This window comes from Synchiropus splendidus, chromosome 5, assembly GCF_027744825.2.
Source record: "Synchiropus splendidus isolate RoL2022-P1 chromosome 5, RoL_Sspl_1.0, whole genome shotgun sequence".
Classification (NCBI taxonomy): domain Eukaryota; kingdom Metazoa; phylum Chordata; class Actinopteri; order Syngnathiformes; family Callionymidae; genus Synchiropus; species Synchiropus splendidus.
The window spans coordinates 7347999-7369300 of record NC_071338.1 but is presented as its reverse complement, the minus strand read 5'-3'; the positions used below and the strand labels follow the sequence as shown (position 1 = coordinate 7369300).

Here is a 21302-nt window from a genome sequence, read left to right as displayed (position 1 = left end):
AGTCTAACATCAAAGTTGTGCTTGTGGAACCTACATGATTATTTTTCTTCTCTATAGACGTGTGCCAAACAATTCCATATCCAGCAGTGAGTTTCATAGCATGATTTGCCCGTATTATGAAATTGATGTTTTTAACACACCTCTCTACTTCATGTTGGTTTATTGAGTCAAACACTATTATTAGTATTTAAGTGAGATATTGTTAGCAACGTGTTTAAAAAATCGACTCATGTTCTAAATGCATTTATATATTATTCACTTAGAAATTATGTTTGAATCAAAATTTTAGCAAACACCAATGTAGTATGAGATTGTTCCAGTGCGCACTTATTAAGGTGCCTCACAGGGTGTGTCTGTATTTGTACAAGGCCAGTTCTATTTTAGATATTAAATAGGGGCACTTACATGCCACCAATGACTCAGTGTTGAATGGACTTTAGATCGCTAAGAGAAAAAAAAAACAACATTTTCGCGTCATGCGTAGATGACAGAGTTGTATGTCAAAAATTTAAAAAAAAAAGCAGGTATCTATAATTCTATATAAATGGCATAATACATAATTCGCCAGTTTTACCTCATGCTCCATTAAGCGGAACAAATCTCAATGGGCTAAAAACCAAAGGATTTCGCCCGTGTCCTTAACTCCCAGAAAATCAAACCACAAGTGACCTATGTAAAATCCGACCCCGCCTTCTTTGATTCCAGCCAACCAGAGCCGACATTTCTTTTACTCGGTCCAATCGCCACACACTATCAGTCCTACCAGGCAGAACACCGCTCAACATGGCTGCTGCTCAACAGTAGAGGCACAGAGCTTCTAGTCCACTTACGAGGATAAACACCATTTTCAACGGGAACTGTCCACAACGCGAGCGTCGGCGAATGTAAGCATGCAGTGGCTAATCGAAACATTCTTTTTGTTGTTCTTCTGGCGCCACTGTGCCAGTGTAGTTCTGCTACTGTTAGCATTTGACTGTAGAAAAGGGCAGGATAGCTAGTGACAGGATAGGTGTCATCGACTTAACTTGGAATTGCAGCCAACGTTTCTCCTTATCGTCGTATTTTGGGTATATAACCTCTTTGTATGTCATGATAGTGATCACCTCTGAATGGTTTCCTAAGGTTATGGTATGAATAGTGTTGTTGGCTCTTCCCTGTTGTAACACAATGTTGACAGCCTCACCGATTAATTACCTTTAACGCCGGTGAAGTTGTTCTTAAAAACAGTACTGTCAAACATTTACACTAACCTCAACTTTAGATTCTTGTGCACGGTCCTTGGGAGGTTTGGCTCGCGATGTTATTGCAGTGTAAAGTGTCGTGTCAAAGTGTCCACGTCTGCGTAATATCTTGGTTTATCATGATCACTAGTTCTGTGGCACTTACTTGTCATATCCCTGCTGTTATTTTGTCTGTCACTGAAATGTGTTTGTTACTTGGTATGCACGTGCTGGATGTGCTTGCATTCTGGTGACTGTGACTTCAGCTAATATTCGTATTTAAAAGGCTCTCATGAGGAATGTAAGCACATTGTCAGATGACGGAAGTCACTCAACCAAGTTTGACTACATCCAGGTGTCAGGTGCTGTTATGTTTATACAGGTAATAGGGAACAATATCGGCAATATATATTTTTTTATGAATATCAATATAACTTATCTCATGTTTCCATTTACTGTCACTTGATTGTTTTTTCCATGGTTTATATGAGTCAGTGATTCCCTGACCTCTTTTGCACTAATGCAGATCAGCTACCTTTTTTAACATGATTCCAATTGGAATTATGAAATGAAATGAAAGACTCCTAGTTCTCTAAATTATACTCACTCATGTTGCTTGGGTCAATTGCCGTTTTTTTCTGACATGATCATATTTTTGGGAGTAATGCCTTGATTTATTTGAAAAATATATTCTTGTTTTTTTCCCTTCCTGTGCTACCGTTAGTGTGATTGATAGTTATTCAAAGCTATTGTAGAATGTCTGACCGTACAGGGAATGGCAACCCTATTTCTGAAGTGGATGTGAAAGATAGCTTGGCAAATAGTTGGTCTTTGATCAGTTCTGAACTGTGAAAACTTGCCTCTAAAGCTCCCTGTCCGACTCTCGTCTCCTCTGTTTGGCTAAGCGTTGTCACCTTGCTGCCAATGGAGAGTGCTGACTCTGGGGTTCAGTGGGTTTTGTGCCATATGAAGCTGCTTATGTGGTCAGATCTGGTGTCCATGGAACCAAAAGGGTTAAGGGTTTTTGCTTTTCAGAAAGAAAAAAAAAACTGTTATGCCAATGACTAGATCCATTCGCTCAGACCCCCATACCAAATTCGCATGACATTTGAACTTATTACCCAACGCCATATTTAATGAATAACTGTTCCACGAATAGAAAGTGACATTTTTAAATTGTTTTGGATTAAACAATGAATTAAACTACTGAAATATACGGAATGGATTAGCTCAAGATAGAAGTCTGTACTTCCTCTTTACAACAGACAGTCCACTGCAATTTTTATTCACATGTGTATGAAGGTACAGCACAGAGAGCTGTCGGCTTTCACTGAAAGCCTTTCAGTGACATTTGACTCAGTGGATTCACATTTATGAGCTGTTCCCATCTTATACCGTTCATCAGCATCAAATCCTGTGAAAACAGAAAAAAACAATGTCGCTGCTAATCTTGGTTTGGACACTGCCACCTGACCAACATTGGGACTTACTTTATTACATGTCAGCTAACATCTAACTTGTGGCACTGAATTAAAATAAATTTTTAGGCACTAGATTTACTATTAAGACATGGAATTTTTAGCCGGTAGTAGAGAGAAAAAAGGTTTAATCCAAACTACTATTTCTTATAATATGGATGGACAAAGTCTGAGTCTTTTAAGATGGTTAATGTCTTTTGACAGTGCTTTTTGTCCCAATTACAAGCATTAGTGGCTCAAATCTGTCAGGTATTAAGATGTGGCAATTAACAAGTCTTAAATACATTTGATCCACTTTTGAAAATCGCTGTAAAGGCCACTAGAGGTGTCACACTTCCGAGCGTCAAGTCATTGATGTAATATGTTGTTTATCCACAGAAGTCTGCAGGATGAAGAGGATCCTGATGTGGCACCAGTGCAGCTTATAAACCTGCATACTAAAAAGTGAGAATAATCCAGAGGCTTCAGCTTTTCTGCTGCAGCTATTTGCTGTCACACTGGCAGAGGAGGTGGAGCAGGAGGTGTTGCCAGGTGGGGGACCGAGGCTGCACCCTCCTGCTTTTTCCATCGTCCTCCGACTCCACCGCGTTGGCCCTCAGCTGGTCGACCGTCAACCCCGGACTCTCGCAGGCGATAGGACCTTGTTTGGCTTGGGTAGACCTGTGTTGATCGGGCTCTGCCAAGTGGCATTGGCTGGTTGAGGAGCAGGAGCAGAGCATGCAGAGTGGTTGTGGTTACCATGGAGCCGAAGGATAAGAAGCAGGTGAGTTTCAAGTGTTGTCTACAGAACACTACCACCCTGGGGGGGCTCTTGTTTGTTAAGCTCGGCTGTTACACTTAGTGGATCTCATCCAGTCATATGGGGATTGTTTATTAATCCTTATAATTCTTGAGTACTGCTCTCATAAAGTAAAGCGATGAGAAATGTTTCATATTCTTTAAATTGAAGATAAGTTGAAATTTAACAGTGCAATTTTTGCTAAATGGACCAGTTTGAGCTTCACATCGAAGGCTTGGTTTTTGTAATGTGCAGGAAACTACTCTGTATGATCTTGTTATATTTTATTTTAGTGTGTATTTTCCTATCATATCTTGTCCTGAGCTCTTTATGAGCACTGCTGTATAAATTATTTTCCGATCTGTAACCATGAGTTAAATAGTATGGCTTTAGATGGTGACGACAGCAACCGTCATCATATGACTTCAAAGACGTGTGATCGCTCAGGTTGTTTTTATTAGATCTTTCAATCTTTATTTAAAACCCTAGAGCAGTGAATCAGCATCAGTGGATCATTTTCTTACATAAACTCCCCCACACACACTATTCCAAATGGGACATTCTTCTGTGTTAAAATCGGCATCCAGGATTTTTTTTATTCTTACGCGCTAAGAAATTGACGAGGATCTGCCTGGTTGTGTTCCGTGTACATCCTCTGCTGTATGTAAGTGTTGTGTTGTGTTACGTAATCATTTACCGGCACACAGTGCTGCCCTCTGTCTCAAGGAGCTCTCTAATCTCTTGAGGTCTTAGAGGCAGAGTTCAACTTTCGCTGCTTTATTGGGAGTTGTCTACATCACTTGGAGGCTCTCACAAGCATGCCTTTGAGAGCCTGCCACATGTTGTATCTCCTTTCTTTCCTAAAGGGGAATGTATCCAAGGCAAATGGCTATAATCCCATCTAAGCTGCTTGTGTATCATTTTTGAGCAATATGAAATTTTACATGCCAGTAGGTGAAAACCGAACGTGATGGAGAAATGCAGTGGCGATTTGAAACACAATAATTGATATGTCGTACTGTTTATTATTGCTGTTGTGTTTTGTGGGGTTTCCCGTGAGCATGTTGCCCACTACCCCTGAGCAACATTCTCCAAACGTCTGTCTGGAGGATTTTTGGTTAAAGCTTTGATCCTCAGGGGAAACGAGTAGATATTTATGGCTGTACTGTGTGGGATGGAGAGCATAACTATTGGCCATGTGTGCGCAAGCTTTTACAGACACACATTTTACAGTGAAGGGGAGTGTGGGAAAAGGTTGTTTTCCCATTAGAGATCTCTGTTTCCTGCCCTCAGTTGGTGTGACGTACAATATAGCGTTATGTAACTCGAAAAGATGATGGGTGACTCATTTTAGTTCATTGTTTCAACTGGATTGTGGTCATTAGACCGTGCCTGGATCAGATTTACTACTACTGCAGCATGGTGCTGCATTAAAAATGCAACAATCAAGTTGAAGGGCAGGGCTGAGCTCATCTTTGTTTTATATTAATGTTTTTATCTTCACTAAAATGACTGCAATGAAAAATGAGCGACTACCCTGATCGCTTGGTATATAATGTTAAACACAAAATTGGACTCTTCTGTTATTTGCTGGATATTATTACATTTCTTCAGTTAAATGTGTATGGCCTGGATACATTCTGTAAATGAACATATTTGTTTGTTGCTATTATAAGCACAAGGCGTTAAAGTTTGGTGCTGTGAGTGTTTTGGTTAGACTGACCGTGTATGATTGCATCACTGGTGTTGCAGGAGGAAGATGCTGGACCCCTGGGCCTGTCGACAGGCCAGGCCCTCAGTAAGCTCCGGAACCAGCTTAGCACTCTCCTGGAGCAGCACCAGAGGACTGCAGGGCGCCGGGTCTCTATACAGGTATCCGTCAGTAAAGACCACAAGGCATCCCCCTCCAACACATTGACGGGTTTCATTTTTGTATATTGTCTCATATGTTTTCAGGAACAGTGGGTCAGCAGCTTCCTCTATCATGGCAACCGTCACTCCTGTCTGCACTGGCCTGGTGCAGCCTTCACTTTGCTGGTGGTACTGGGGCTCTTCTGTTGCCATGGCAGCCAGCCAGATGGAAGGTAACTGTCCTGTGCTGTTTTGATAAGAATTCCTTTGTTTGTTTGTTTTTAATACTTTTATTTTGGGCCCAATTGTGCTACAGAATGTTATGAGCGAGAATTGTGTAGCTTTACTTTTTGGAACATTTGTTCTTGCAAGTCAAGCAGAAAACCCACGTTTTCTCTTTTGTTTGTCTTAAAGCATATCCAGTCTAATCTAATCTAATCGACTCTATTACATGAAGGCAATATTGCAGTCACGAGTGCCATTTGGCCAGAATCATTCTACATGATGAGTGGACCTGTTTATTTGCACGAGGATTTTCATCATGCTGAATGAACGTTAACTTACCTCCAGCACCTCCCTGAAGTTGCAACCTGTCTGTGGTTCAGGCCGCAAGTTAGACTGAGAAAGTCAATGAGAAGACACAAGAGGACTACTGGGATTCTCGGTTTGAAACAAGACTATTATAAAACAGCATCTGAAATGAATGAATGTGAATGTAAACAACTGAATAAAATTTTTTATTTTTGTGCATTTAAATAAAACTCTAAATTCAATGGTTCGATTCAGCTTTTAAAAGTCAAGTGTCGCCTCGACTTGATAAATACACAGTCTTGAGATATTCTCTTCTCCTGCAGCTCTGGCATTGAGCTGGTGAATGCTATAGCCCTACTTCTACTCTTTCTGCTCAACCTGTTGCTTGTCGGACGCCAGGAGAAACTCCAGAGGAGTGAGATGGTCAGGCGGCTCAAACGTATCATCACTCAGCTCAGTGGTGAGTCTTATTCGCGTCTGTTTTTAATTTATATTCAGCAGTATTGTTTGACTTGAATTGCTTGTTTGGCAAACGTCGGTCATCAAGTTTTCATTCCTCACAACCCCACAGATTATTTAGCTGGATCAGTGGGTGAATCACGTTGGCCACCGTCACTTTACCCTGACCTCTACACCCCTTCGTCCCCCTCATGGTCACTTCACTGGACTTACCGTGACTCACAGCTGGTAAATCTCCCAGTTAGTCTGCTGGTGGAAGGTGATATCATCGCTCTCAGACCTGGACAGGAGGCGTTTGCGTCGCTGAGAGGGATCAAGGTTCGTCACATCACATTTGCGATTTCTTACAATAGTATGTCAACGGTTTATGTATTGAAGTGTCAGCTTTTATTGATAGATGACTGCTGCCCATTTATGCAGCTGCCACCTCTCATTTTTCACTAGCAGATTGAATTAATGATTTTGTTATTCATGATTTATCATAATTTTGTAATTAAGTTTAGGTTGTTTTAATTGTACAATGAACAAAAGTCGTTGACTTAGTGGGTTTCTTTTTGAGACCAACTCTACATCTATTAATTTTCCTCCAAGAGCTGTTGTTTCCAGAGCAGCCATCTTTGCTCATTAGGAAGGAGGCGCTATAGGAGGTGAGAGTTAGACAGGGCATCCATACTTATATACTGAGTGCAAGGACAGGGACATTCGCAGTATCACTTGCCCTCCATTAGTAGAAATGTATTAGGTTGTATGGCATGGAATGTTTGCAGTAGAGTGCACTGATAAACCAAGTTTGCACTGTGTGAATATTCAAAGTATCCACAGCAGTCACCAAAAGTGATGCATATCCCCTTGTGTAACTAATGCGGTGTCCTAAAATGATTATGTTTCCATTTTTAGGATGATGAACACATTGTTTTGGAGCCTGGAGATTTATTTCCACCTTTCTCCCCCACTCCCTCCCCTCGAGCAAATGAGAAAAGAGGACCTGAGAGTCCCCAGCAACATCGTTTGTTCAGAGTTGTCCGTACCCCGATCCTGGACATGGTGAGGTAAGTACCTTGTGCGGCATGTGAATTTGATAGATTTACTCAGTCTTCGTGTCATAAAGCAGTTTCAGCAAGGTTGCAGTTTCTTCTCACTCTATCATGAAGCTATGCCTCCAGAACTGCACACTACTCTGACAAGCCAGATTTCTGCATTGTGTACAGGCCTATCTTACCTTTTCTTATCAATTCACAGTGAGACTGGGTGGGAGGGCAGAGGCAGGACAAGTGGCGTTTGACTTTGGTGGAGATAGCGCCATCTATTGATATTGAACTTGTTTGAAATATTTGGGTGGGGTTTCAGCATTGTTGCTTGTTCCACCGGTTGTTAAGTTGTTTTCTGTTTGTGATAAAGCCTTGAATGAATTGGTTGCAATATAGGATTTGAACTTGATCTTAGGAAATCTAGGAGGAATGTGTTCATGACTCTGTGGACTATAGTCGTCTGTGAGCAGTATTACACTTACCAGGCTTGTCTGTAGTCATGGGCAGCTTTGATAAATACTTCATGTTTCTAATTTGAGCTGATCTTTAAACAGATTTGTTTGATCTTATTGGTGGTACTTAACTAGCTGATGTGCGATAAAATATACCGTAGATAGCAATCTTGCTATACAGGCAGGTCATGTCAAATCTTATTTTTCATATGACAGGGGAGTCTGTGACGATAGCATGTCCATATACCTTGCCTGATGTTGGTCCACATTTAAATAGCATTAAAAATCTGTCTTGATTATCCTTTAAAGATTTGAGAAGGGATGCTCCGATCAGGGTTTTTGCTGTCGATCACTGGTACTGATCACATGTATTGACAATGAATTTGTAATCAAAATGATGAGACCTTGTATATGATGTGAAAACATGAACCATTAAATCATTTTAATTCAGACAGGTTTTAACATACCTCTTCAGATCATGCTGAAATCGGCCGATCACCATCGGTGTCTGATCGTTCGCAGCATCCCTAAATAGAAAGATTTGGAGACACAGTTACCAGACTCAGGTGGTTTGAACATGTAGAGAGGGGAGTGTTTGAGTCATTTTAATATTTGGTCTTGAGTATCTTCCCTCTAATTGAAGATGTGTTTGTCATCCTTCCTCTACAGGAATAGTTTGGAGATGGCTCATTCTCGACCAATCACGGTGCTTGACAATGAGCGGTTCACTGTGCAGTCGGTGATCACCAAGCTTGTTTGTCCTGTGGTTCTGGTAAGTAAAAATTTTTTGTTTGATTTTAAGTATTTGTGTAGTTTATAATCGGTATTCATGATTGTGAAGAGGATTCATGAAGTTTTATCCCAGCATGATTTTCATTGTTTCAGGTGGTGTTTTTCCTGGTTAACACTATCCGGTATTTCTGTGATGCCCCAAGCCTCACACCTCCCTGCTACAATTTCTTCCAGATTCAGGTAAATTCTTCTAAGCTTCTCATCAAAACTTTTTAAGGATGAAATAGACATGAAATATTAGTATAGTAGAGTATGAGGACATTAGGCTTTATTGTCAATTCTGCCAATAGTCAATCAGCAGTGACAAGAAGTCCTAATGGAGCTGTCATGGGTTCAGTGACTTTTCCTACTCGAAAAAGGCATGCTAGCAGGCTGCATTTGTTTCGGACCCTGACTACATCTGACAACGTTATCTGAATTCTAATCAATGTACAGTGATACCTCGGTTCTCGACCACAATCCGTTCCACACGGCCGTTCGAGAAGCGATTTGTTCAAAGTCGGAATCGATTTTTTATCGAAGAAATAATGCGTTGCAAGCCTTAAAATAGGCTTTTGTAGGAGTGAATGTAGAGTGTCTGCTGCAGGTGCGCTGCATGTGGGAGGGGTTGCCGAGTGAGTGACGTCTCTCGAGAAGTGAAGAGGTGCCCGATGCGTGTCCAGCTCTTAATGTGCGGTTCTGCGCAGTTTGGCTGTGACAAAGTCATAAACCAAGTAACGCTCTGTCCGAGACTCTCCTCATCCCTGTCCGAGCTCCAACCGACAACAGGACATCAAACCCTGGAGTGCGCGCTCCAGCCTCGGAGGTGTCGAGAGCAAGCACCTCCCCTGTGACACTCTACCACGGTCCAGTGCGGAGGCAGGGAAGGTTTTACACCTCAATATGAAGAAAAAACAGTCAGTAAATGTAGCTAACGGGACACGTCTGCATACAGAGGCAGCATTATACACAATAACAAAGCGCGTCGTGCGTCAGCTGAGCGGTCCCCGCGCATTATGTTTCTTCCATCTTTTTTCAGGGGCATTCAAGTTCTGGATTTTCGTTCGAAATCCGAAGAAAAAAATCTCAATTTTTGTTCGAATTCCAGGACATTCGAAAACCGAGGTAGCACGGTATATAATTAAATAAATAAATAGCCTGAATCATCTACACTTGATCTATTCCATGAATATGAATACTTTGTTGTTCTAGCTACTACTACTACTACTACTACTACTAATATAAATAATAATAAGGGGACTCAATCTGCCAGCACCTTCCCTAGTAACAGAATTAAATGACCATTCCCATATTTTCATCAGTTTTCATCTACTATGCAAAATACTTCTTTAAATAAATAATAATAAAGTGTTAAGTAACATCAAATTGTTTTAAATCCTCACTTCAAATCATTAGATTTGACAGCATCAAGTTTCTACTCAATGTGATGTTTTTGATGGCAGTGCTCTATGAGAGAAACATTTTTTTTTTTATGCATTCCTTGACGTTGTATTTGTCTAACTGATTCCAAACGTTGAACTGGCAGCACTTCATTTTTCTCATTTGTTTCCATTTGATATAAGTGTGTACATATGTTTCTTTTGAAATGCTTGGTATATATTGAGTATCTAACTTTGTCATTCTTAATGTCTGCAGCTGATGGGTGTCCTACCCATATTACCCTTGCTCTTCCCTGTCATGTGGGTCCTTGTGAATGCCTTTGGAGAAGCTAGGGTCCTCGCTGAGTTCAGCCGCGCATCACCAGCTGGCTTGGTAATGTCCCGCACATCCTGAAATCTTGTGGTTCAACCCCTTGTCGTGTCTAGGAATCTACTAACATTTCCATGTTTTCAACTGTCTAACTAAGCATATTAGAATGGATTGCGTTGATCTGGGATTGAGGAGCTGCCATCAGATTTATAATAACCTTTTACGCATGATTCTTGGACCGTTTTGATTGGAAAACAACTACAAGCAAATAAACAGAAAGCATTTCAGTAGTCTTGATGCAATGCTGTGAATTAGTGATCCAGTCTTGTGAAACTTCCATGGCTTCAGTAAGTCTCACCGCAGTGTAAAGACACATGTCTGTGGAGATGTGGAGAGCAAGTGTAACCATCGCGTCCCTCTGGGTTTTAACTAGCCTCTTCTTCTGTCCCAGCTTGCTAAGTTTTCTGAGGACACTCTAAGCAGCTACACCGAAGTGGTATCCACGCAGGTATAATGTCTTGACATCTTGTTCCCTTTACCCTTTTCCTTCCTCTCCACTCGCTTGAATCCCAATGTCGCTTGAACCTTAGCGGCTGTGTTCGCAACACTGATTTTTAGCTTGCTTAGCTCGATCAAATCACACATGGTAAATGGCTGCCTTATGTCTGATCACCATTCACGTTTGTAGCCTCCTGGAACATTTTGACAAATGACTGTGGAAGCCATGACTCTTTTGATCAGCCACTTTATTGTATCAACATGCCTGTGTGTTGCTCATTTTGCTTCACTTTGGTTTATTTTGCAATGTGGTTCCTCATGTGGGATGAGTGGTCAGCATGCCCGTGCTTTGGGGTTTCATTTTGCTCATAATTTTGAGCGAATGGTTTCCTCAATTTGATCTTTCTCGTGTTTCATGCTGACGTCTCATCAAATCCATTCATTAAGTCACTTTTTTATTATTGCACATAAAAAAGTTAGATACTTAGCCGGGGGTGTAACGGTACAAATAACTCACACAGTACTCTACAGTTCAGGTTCATGTACTGTTACTTCCCTTATACATACCCATTTCCCACTTTTTAGTTGGACAAAGAGATGTTTAAAATGGTCTCATCTTCTACTTGTATATCTGCACTGCATGACTTAAAATCAGTCTTACTATGTCTTGCGATCACTTTTCCTCTCCGTCTGTCCTCTGCGCTGAAACAATGTCAGTTTGACATTGACAAATGGAAAGGAGTTTGATTTAATCATTGTGGGGCTCTCACTGAACCAAGTGTTTTCGCTTAGATTTTATAAATGTGCATGAATGTTGCCCTTAGTAATGGCCTGAAGAATCAGTGTCCATATTTTCATAGCCCACTAGATGGCACTCTTTGCTCGAAAGGCTTTGGCTTAGAACATTTCATTGAGACTTTATCATTTTATAATGAGAGTGCGATGTAGTGGACTGTGCAAGGGATAAGGATGCTGTTTCATGACGCCTCATCAGCTAGCCCATGATGCTCTGCAGCTCACAACTGTCTATACTTTCTGTCGTCTTCTTTCCTTCTATTCAACTTTCAGTCACTGCAATGATTTCGCGAGAGCTGCTAATCATCACTTTCACATGTTTTTACAGCATCATTTTGAACTTTCATATATCTGATGAATAACTTGTGTGTGTGCAGGAGATGCTGCGCTGTGTGTGGAGACACTTTGTCTGTGTGTTGAAGGGAGAATCTCAGACCCTCTGCTACACATCCAGCCTTCTACACACTCTTGGCTCAGTAACTGTGAGTTCCTCCTGTGAACTGCCGTAGACATGTACAGTGAAGCTTTGTTTTCATGGCAAATGCTGGTGTAGCAAGGCAAATTAGGTAATTGGTAAGGTAAGATCATTGAAAAGGTGTGATCCTTAAGCTCCCACGCTGATCATTTAACTTTAGGCTGTGCCCCAGACCTTACTCCAATTACGTGACTCAGTACAAAATCACCAACTACTCTTCAGTCACAGCATCAGCTAATCTTTCCAACCATCACTCAGTCTACCGTTACATGATAAACTAAGCACTTAACTCAAGCTATAAAATTATACATAGCTATACATATATGTACAAATATGTACGATTGAGATCTATGTATATGTCTGCCTGTCTGTCTGTCTTGCTAATAGGATAGAGTAACAACCCAACCTCATTATTATTTTTTTTTTATTTGGGATAGGATTTTTTTTTTCTTTAACAAACAACAACAGCTGCCACAGTTTTCATTTTTAATGTTACAAGTTTAGACTGGGTCTCTGCACATGCCAATATGGAATATTTAAGATCCTGGTACTGCCTACTAGTTTATGCATACATGTTATATATGCTGTTGGGACCTCCCTAGATTTAACTGTATAGTTGACCTGTGTCTCTTTGCAGGTGCTGTGTTGTGTGGACAAGCAGGGTATTTTGTCGTGGCCGAACCCAAGTCCAGAGACAGTGCTGTTCTTTAGTGGAAGAGTGGAACCACCACACAACAGCCAGGATGATCTACAAGACGACCTATCTGTGGACTCCTACTCAAGATTGGAGATGGATGACGACAGAGAAGGGGTTTGTGCTGTTTTAAGAAGTCACTGATGTTGATTTCAACCAATACATAATTTGAAAGAAGAAATACTGTTTTCAATTTGTGTATTAAAAAATCACTTGAATTTATTTTCCATATTCGACCAAAAATACAATGATTCTGACAAGGTTCTCTTCAGTAAGTGAAACGCTGCCACCATCTTGTGAAGTCACTGAAGGTACCAATTGTTAACAAACACGTCAATGAGGAAGTCGTGAGCAATATCAGTGAATCATGAGCGATTTTTAATGAAGACGAACAGCTTCATATTAAACCAGTGCTTAAGTTGGCTCCATCGCAGTGAATGGTCATATGAAAGTAAAGATCAAGATGAAATGGGTTTTATACTCTATTAAGATGGTCAACAATACATAGAATAGAATGTGTGGGTGAACAGAGCGACCTACTCTTTTCCAGGTGAGTTTTGACACTGCTATTTGTCTTCATGCCTTTGATTGAGTACCGGCAACACAGATGGTTGCCAGACTTGCAACTTCACCTATTATTACTTATGATGCTCTTCATCTTTTTTTTTGCAGTGGAATGTTTCTTTTTGTAGTTATAAAAAATCTGGTGCAAATTGAATAGTATGCACTGGCAATCAGGCAATTGAGCAAGACAGTGTCTTTCAGCTTGATTCATTCACTTACTGGATCTTTTAAATATTGGTGAAAGACAAACTGATGTAATAGTGGGGCTGTGGACATGTTGTGTCACTACAACTAAAAGGAAAGGGAAAAGACAATGCTTGCTGTGCTAAGTGAAGAATATGTTTTGGGTGACATTGATCATGATGATGTGTAAAGCTTCCTTTTAAGACTCTCCCTGGTTCAACAGTCACAGGAAGGAGAAGCACTGCTCTGTCTGCCAGTGGAGTCTTCTGCACATCAGGGAGATGGTCCGGAGCCCAGTGAGACATCTTATGATACTGCCCGTTCGACTGATACGGTACGACTTCGACGCCCCTGCCAACCTACCAATGCTCGTACCAAACACCACTCTGGATCCAATGTTAGCTTCAGCCACGACACAGAGGGAGGCGAGGACGATCAGACCCAGGTGAGCGTCAGCACCACTAACCTGCTGTTTTTGTATTTTTTCATACTGATTGAGAATTCTTGTTCTTTTCTCAGGATTTTGCCGTAGGCTGCCCAGATGCAGAAGCCGATGACTTTGTATGTGACTACCACCTTGAGATGCTGAGTCTCTCACAGGACCAGCAGAATCCAGCCAGCATCCAGTTCGATGATCTTTCCTGGCAGTGCCACCTCCCCTCGCTCAAACCGTTGGGCCTCAATATTATGTTGAATCTTTGTAATGCCAGCGTCACTCACCAGCTCTGTCGTTTTTCGGACCACCTGTCAAACCTGGCGCTGCAGGAGACCCACGGCACAGTGCTGCCAGTCTATGTCCCGTGGGGGCTCTGTGAACTCTCAAGACTCATAGGTAAGATAGTACTAACCTAAAGACAACTTCCCTTGTTTGTGTTGTGCATACTCTTGATTCAGACTTAATGTATTCATTATTCTTGTTTGTGTGTCAGGATTCACGCCTGGAGCCCGAGAGCTCTTCAAACAGGAGAGTCACTTGGTTCTTTACCAGCTGCCAACAGGAGAGAAGACCAAGGAGCTAAGTTCCCGCCGCCTCCACTACTTTGCCAGATGTCAACCTCCAATCTCTCATCTTATTTCCTTGTTCGTCCGGGACTCCTCCTCCAGTGAGTACACATGAGTGCTGTGGAACAAAATCTCTTGGCCTCAACTGTAACCACTGTTTTCCTCCTGTCCTTGATGTAGACAATGTCCAGATGCTGTCACATGGCTCAGCCGACCTTATTCTGGAAGCTTGTACTGATTTCTGGGATGGAACTGATATTTACCCTCTCTCAGGCTCCGACAGGTGAGCTGTCCTTGAAATGGTGAACCTTTTGTTGGCGTCTGTCTATCTCTCATGTTATGTACTCTTGTTACAGGAAGAAGGTTTTGGACTTCTACCAGCGTGCCTGCCTTTCAGGCTACTGCTCTGCTTTTGCATACAAACCTATGCAGGTGTCTCTGTCCAGCCAGTTGAATGGGAAGTGTGTAGAGCTAGCCCCTGGCCCATGCCTCTTCTCTGGGCTGGACCTACCCTCCACCACACCCATTAAACATCACTCGTGCAGGAACAGCTGGAGCTCAGATGGTACAGATGAGGCAGGTAGTCAGAGGCTCATGCCCAAATAATCTTATTGGTCTTGTTGTTTGTGCAGAGGGTATCGGAGAGGGTGTGGACAGAGAGGACTGTGTGCAGGCTCTTAGCGGTCAAATCTTCATGGGCATGGTGTCGTCACAGTTCCAGGCCAGGTTGGACACTGTCAGACTCATTGATGCCCTGGTCACTGCTTGTATCCGCTTTGTTTACTTTTCAATGGAAGATGAACTCCGCAGCAAGGTAATGAGATACACTTTAGGTATCACACTCAATTTGGACTTGTGTTGTGTGATTATCAATGTGCACTGTGAATCATGCAGGTCTTTGCAGAGAAGATGGGTTTAGAGACAGGCTGGAACTGTCACATCTCTCTGACCCCGAATGGAGATAGTCCCTGTGATGGCGCACCAGCTAGTCCGAGTCAGATTTCCTTTCACGATGACCTACACCATGGTACCTCTTGCACTTTGTACAGACTCCTAGTTATTGTTATTATTTTTCTTACTTCTGCCTGCATGATGTCTTACAGATTCTCGAGATGAGGCAGAGGGACCACTGCTGCCGGAGGAGGAAGCCCACTCTGACCATGCCAGTTTTCAGCCCACAGACAGTGATGTACCCAGCTTCCTGGAGGACTTCAACAGAGTAAACTAGACTCCATGTCATTTCAATTTTCGTGTGTCTGTTGGAAGGATTCTTGATTATAGAATATTCTTATTTTCACCGCATGGAAAATAGAGTGAGAGAGCACGCACACCAAATATGGGCTGCCTAAAATAGGATTTAGTATTTTTTTCTTATTGTGCACTGATGCTGGAGTGGATTGAAATCAGTTGATAAAAGTAGATATGCATCATCCAGTGGATTTTCAAAATGTAGCACTATTTCCAAACTTTGAATCACTTTGAAGCACAATCTGTCAAATGAAAGATGATCTCACTTGACACCAGTGGTTGGCGATTTTTTTCAAAAAAATTTTTAAATACGAATTGATGAATCGTTCTGGCAGATGATGGACACGCAAATTCAAAAATGCACAATGAGCTACACCCCCTGTACATAAGTTTATTTATTTACGTCACGACCACTCTACTCTCGCTGTCATCACACATGCAGCTGCACCTCACACACACATTAAATGAATATGGCATACTCAAGAGACATTCAACATGTTTCTTTGACAACAATCTCTTTCAACTACTTCAACTACTTCAATTCAGCTACAAATAAATGTTTACATGATGAAGTACTGATATGCTACATATGCAATTTCCTTTGTGGAATTCTGTGTACTTCCAAAGTATGGGAAGTTTGTTTTGCTAGCAGACCATGATTTATATAGGGTCAGCAGTTGGGTTGGGCTCAACGTTACGCTGACATAATAGAGACTACTTTATTAATCCCTTTTGGAGGGTTCCTGTGGGAAATGGCGGAACAATACCCAACATTCCATTCCATAAATATCTGAAGAACTGTACACTTTCAAGACATTACACATGGTATGCAGGCGTGTATTGAAAATGCCTTCGACACACTGAACCGAATACTGTTGAAACTTAGTTGTCATTCTTCATTGACAGGATGACTCGACCGGACAGGACTTTAAATATTAGATTCAAGACAAGATTAGTTGAGAACCTAATTCGATTTTTTGCGATAGGATTATAAGAAAGATGTCTAGCCCCATTCATTGCACTACGAATTTTAAAATGTCTCCCCTGGATTGCTTGTATCTTTCCCTCATACTCTGTTTATTTCCTCGTCTTTCTCAGGCCAAACTTCCGCGGGGAATTCACCAAGTTCGACCTCATTTGAAGAACATCGATAACGTGCCTCTATTGGTGCCTCTTTTTACCGACTGCACCCCTGACAGTGAGTACGCTGTTGAAAATACAAACTCTAGGAACATGAATTTCACATGCAAAGTGTTCCCCATTCTATTAATACCATTATAATGTCTCTTTATGAATGATTTAGTATGACCTTCCCTAATGTGCTGGTTGACAGCACAACCTTTTATCGCAGTGAGATCATATATCGGAAATGTTCGCTACAGCAACGGCACATTAGTGTTTCTCTGCTGCAATTGTATTTACCACTTTTGTTCTGCAGCAATGTGTGAAATGATGAAGATAATGCAGGAGAATCGGGAGGTCACCTGCTGCCTAGGAAGTTCTGCTAACTTTCGTAACAGTCGCCTCTTTCTTCAGAGTGATCTCAGGTAAGTTCTATGTCTGCTGTTCCAATGAGAGCAGAAATGTTGTTATTAAATGCTGTTTTTTTTTGTCTGTCTCCACAGTATCGCCCTGGACCCACTGTACCCATCCCAGTGTTCATGGGAGACTTTTGGTTACGCCACAGGTGGTGGAGGATTTAATGGAGAGGTTGAAGGGTTAACACCGTTGAGGCTCTCTGGGCAGCTTAACAGCCTTGGCAGCTCTGTCACCTTCCACCAAGGGGAGAGTGTCAGCATGGTCAAGCTCATTGAGCAGGTCAGTGAGTCATGCCCTGACTTTTTTCTGTGAATTTCTCTCTGTGATTTTGTGAATTTCTCCATGTGAGAGCAATAAAGATCTATCTATCCATCTATATCTCTGTTGACAATGTTGTCCAGGCAAGCGGTCCTGCCACTGTTGGTATGCAGCATCCAGCTCTCCATGTTCCACCACATCGTCTCGCAGTGCTCACCTCTTCAGAAATACAGATGCTATGTTCAAGAACAAACTTTTGTCAATCTCTTCCAGGCACGACACACCGTCTACGGAATCCGCAAGTGCTTCCTCTTCCTGCTTCAGTGCCAGCTCAGTCTGGTCATCATCCAGGTGAGGCAACTTACCTCAGTACAACAATAACAGTGCTGTCATTACATTTCTATAAGCAAAAACCTGATGTTGCAGTTCCTGGCTTGCCTGGCTCAGTTGCCGCCTCCGATGAACACCACTGACATACTCTGGCTGTCCTGCTTTAGCTGCCCGCTGCTTAGGTGTGTACATACAAACACTCCTATTTAAACCGTGTCATGCTCTGTCTTCACATCATGGTCTTTATACTTGCAGTGTCTCACTGCTAGGAAAGCCACCTGACAGTTCAGTCATGACTGTTGCCACAGGGAAGAACCTCGATGCCATTCCTCGCAAGGTACCTTTTTTACTCCCGTGGTCTGGTTTGATCTCTTGAAGGCATCGTCTTTGCCATTGCATTGCATTTTTCTGCAAGTGCCTGCATTCTGTTAAGTATCGTCTCGCTCTCTTTGTCCAGACGCAGCACTATTTCCTGGGCTGCTTCCTCCTGAAGTTTGGCCTCACAATGTGTGCCTACTTGTTGGCCTTTGGCTTCACACTGCAGGGGATTTGTCTCAAAAGTGGCAAGCTCACGGTGGCTGACAACAGCACTGGCACCTGCCTTCATATCCTCACTGCCAGGTGAGATGTCTGGGACCAAAAATGTGAAAACACGCTTATCAGGTTCATCTCCATCACAGCTCCTCAGACAACGCACCCCAGTGGTTCAGTGAGCTTTCCAACAGCCTGCTGCTGACACAGAAGGTCATGGCTGCCTTCCTAGTTTTACACACAGGTAGAGCCTCCTGGACACAGGATTACATCTGGGCTGTTTTCATGAATAACTCCCCCCTGTTGTTGTTAGTGGTGATCTCCTTCAGCTACGTCCATCGCTCTCAGCCCCTGTGGAGGAAGAGCCCATTCAGCAACACCTGGTGGTGTCTTACTGTTCCTGTCATGTAAGTGTCAGTGGATTACTACTTATTTACTACTGCCGTCTGATTTTGCATGTAGATAAATGGTATCTTCTCTACCCTGTCACATACAGCCTGGTTGGTCAGCTTGTTCAGGCTACGATAGATTACCATCTCTGGCGCAACCAGATGGGTGTCTTCACATTTAACCTGGAGGACATCCCCCTGCTGTCCTGGCTGCTGGTGTCCGTCTCCACACTACTGGTGATGTTTGTCAACGAGGTGGTGAAGCTTCATGAGATTCGGTATGAACGACTTTATGTGAACACTTGTCATTAATTCCCAAGTCTGAGCTCAACTTTGAATTGTGTCTTGCAGGGTGAGGGTTCGATACCAGAAGAGACAGAAGCTCCAATTTGAAACCAAGCTGGGAATGAACTCCCCTTTCTAAAGCCTTCTCTCTGAGGATGTCTACTGGGTCGCAATACTGGGAATCACTCACCCCTCTGTGGAAACAGAGACGGGACTGGCGCCAACACTGTCTGTGGATTCTGCAAGCAGCAGCATGATGGCGCTGTTGATGCTCCAGAGACTTTAAACTGATAAAGATCAGCTTTCAGAAGAGCAGGGAAAAAGACAATTCCAAAGAAATTTATTTTTAACTAAAGAAAAAAGCCAAAAAGAGATGGGCAATTATTTATCTTTTGGTTTTAGTTTGTTTTCTAAAGGCATGATGATTGTTTGTGTTCTCACACCCGTGCTCGTGTCCTTCATCCCAAAGAGACTTGTGCATGGTCACCGCCATCTCCTGGAAAGTCCAGTTTCATCAACAGTCCAAGAAACAAACAAACAAAAAAACATTTTACTGTATTTTATTGGTCATTTAAATTTAGCGTCAAATGTTGTGTAACAAACTAATGTGAGCTGAAGGTCGCACATTTTCGTGCGTTTGTGTTCAAATGTTTCTTTTCAACCTTTTTTGAGCTGAGCTTATGTGAGACGTTTTGTAAGGGATAATTCTGGTATTTTTAAGCTGGCCTGACTTGTTATTCAATGTGCATTTATTTTTATTTTAGTTTGCACATGAACATGCCCAGCATCTTTTTTAAACTTCTCTACCCCCCACTCACATCCTCCTCTGATACTGATTGAATTGAGGATTTAAAAAATGGTTAGCTATCATGTATTCCACTAGTTAAAAAAATACAAGTGAGAGATGCATTCTTATCTGTAACAGGATTCAGCTGCTTTTTATCAGGCAGTAAATTGATTTCTGTGTGACTCATACTCAGGCCACTATTAGACATGGACTGCATATCACATTTGGCTTGGAGATTACATCAATAACTGCTATTTTGTCATTTAAAATTGACCGCTAATCTGAATCTTAGATTTAGATTTCGGATCTTCAACAAATCCCAGAATTGTCTCTTAAGAAACAGTTCTACAGATGTGTCTGCTGCAGTCTTTCTGCTTCCAGGCATGTTCCTAATGGTGCTTCATATCATTCTGCTGCCTTACTCAGCTCAGGTTGTTGTTTACAAGCATCAGAAATGTAAAACCCTCAAATGTATCCCCTCCAGAGTTCTCATACTGATATATGTATGGAAGTAAATCTGTAGCGCATGTCAGGGGGTTGTAAAAGATCCCCCAGAATTATAACTTTATCGTCCAAACACTTTAGAATGTTGTACCTCATGTAATGCATGGAAGTGACAGAAAACTCTGTATTCACAGTCTTCATCTGTTGATGTTGAGACATGAGACCTGACTGTCCGAGGAAGTGATGCTCCGCTGTCAGTAAATATGGAAGCACATTTGCATTGTCCTGAAAAATACTGACCTCTCCTTGGTTCGATTGAATCCATTTTATCAACCAGCCAGTCAGTGCATTACTGGTGATAAAACTGTCTCGAACATTGTTCTAAATCAGATTGCATCAAATGTAAAAGGCTTGCATGAACTACTTTGGAGCAGGTCATGCCCATTTAATTGTAAATTATCAACTGCTGTAATAAAAAGTGAAAATCATGCTCGGATGTCAGTGATTTGGTTTGAAACCCACTTGTCATCAGGCTGAACGTGTCTCTGTGTCTCCGCTATGAGGTCAACAGGGGGCGTTGTCCCATATCGTTGATCAGAAGCTTTAATTGCATTAATTACATGCAGTTTCACTTATTTCTCATCACAGTTCAGCAGTAGCAGATCCATAACCTAGTTATTAAAATCAGACACATTGACAAATTGTAGCTGAAAGTGTAAGTTAATGTATCGCCTTGAAAACTGTAGTTATATGGCTAAACAATCGTTGCAAATATCCGTTATTTTCCATGTTTCTTTACCAGTTAGGTGTTCGTCATGGCTGTAGACAAGTCAGTGTTCGGTCCTGTGCATTGTTGGGGTTACATCTCCGGTTTGGGCTCTGCAGGTCAGGCATGCGTCTGTGTGCACTCAACGATAACCTTGACACAGAAACTCTTGGTCAGCACTCATTTGTTGACGGTGATTTTTATTTTTACGCTACATTTTTGGAGTGTTGTACTGT

At 42.0% G+C, this 21302-nt stretch overlaps 1 protein-coding gene across 2 annotated transcripts; it reads left to right on the top strand.

The window, feature by feature from the left end:
* The first annotated feature begins 738 nt into the window (after window positions 1–738).
* tmem94 (transmembrane protein 94) lies at window positions 739–21205 on the top strand. Of its 2 annotated transcripts, XM_053865044.1 has the most exons (32): window positions 739–884; window positions 3077–3461; window positions 5229–5348; window positions 5433–5560; window positions 6182–6318; window positions 6430–6635; window positions 7215–7366; window positions 8467–8569; window positions 8683–8769; window positions 10225–10341; window positions 10730–10786; window positions 11949–12053; window positions 12684–12857; window positions 13711–13932; window positions 14007–14319; window positions 14417–14590; window positions 14670–14772; window positions 14846–15054; window positions 15122–15303; window positions 15384–15516; window positions 15593–15708; window positions 16836–16935; window positions 17176–17284; window positions 17363–17555; window positions 17808–17885; window positions 17961–18046; window positions 18120–18201; window positions 18322–18485; window positions 18545–18639; window positions 18709–18802; window positions 18892–19062; window positions 19136–21205. In XM_053865044.1, exons 2-32 carry the CDS (start codon window positions 3438–3440, stop codon window positions 19206–19208), a joined length of 4107 nt encoding a protein of 1368 aa, XP_053721019.1. In that variant the 5' UTR covers window positions 739–884; window positions 3077–3437; the 3' UTR covers window positions 19209–21205. The 2 variants fall into 2 exon arrangements, with proteins under 2 accessions (XP_053721019.1, XP_053721020.1); XM_053865045.1 differs by lacking the exon at window positions 10730–10786.
* The last annotated feature ends 97 nt before the right edge of the window (window positions 21206–21302 follow it).

Coding starts and splice junctions, on each gene's coding strand:
- tmem94 (XM_053865044.1), top strand. CDS start 3,438: ATGGAGCCGAAGGATAAGAAGCAG. Junction 17,285..17,362: donor TTTCTTCAGAGTGATCTCAG/GTAAGTTCTATG, acceptor CTGTCTCCACAG/TATCGCCCTGGACCCACTGT. Junction 18,486..18,544: donor CTTCATATCCTCACTGCCAG/GTGAGATGTCTG, acceptor TCTCCATCACAG/CTCCTCAGACAACGCACCCC.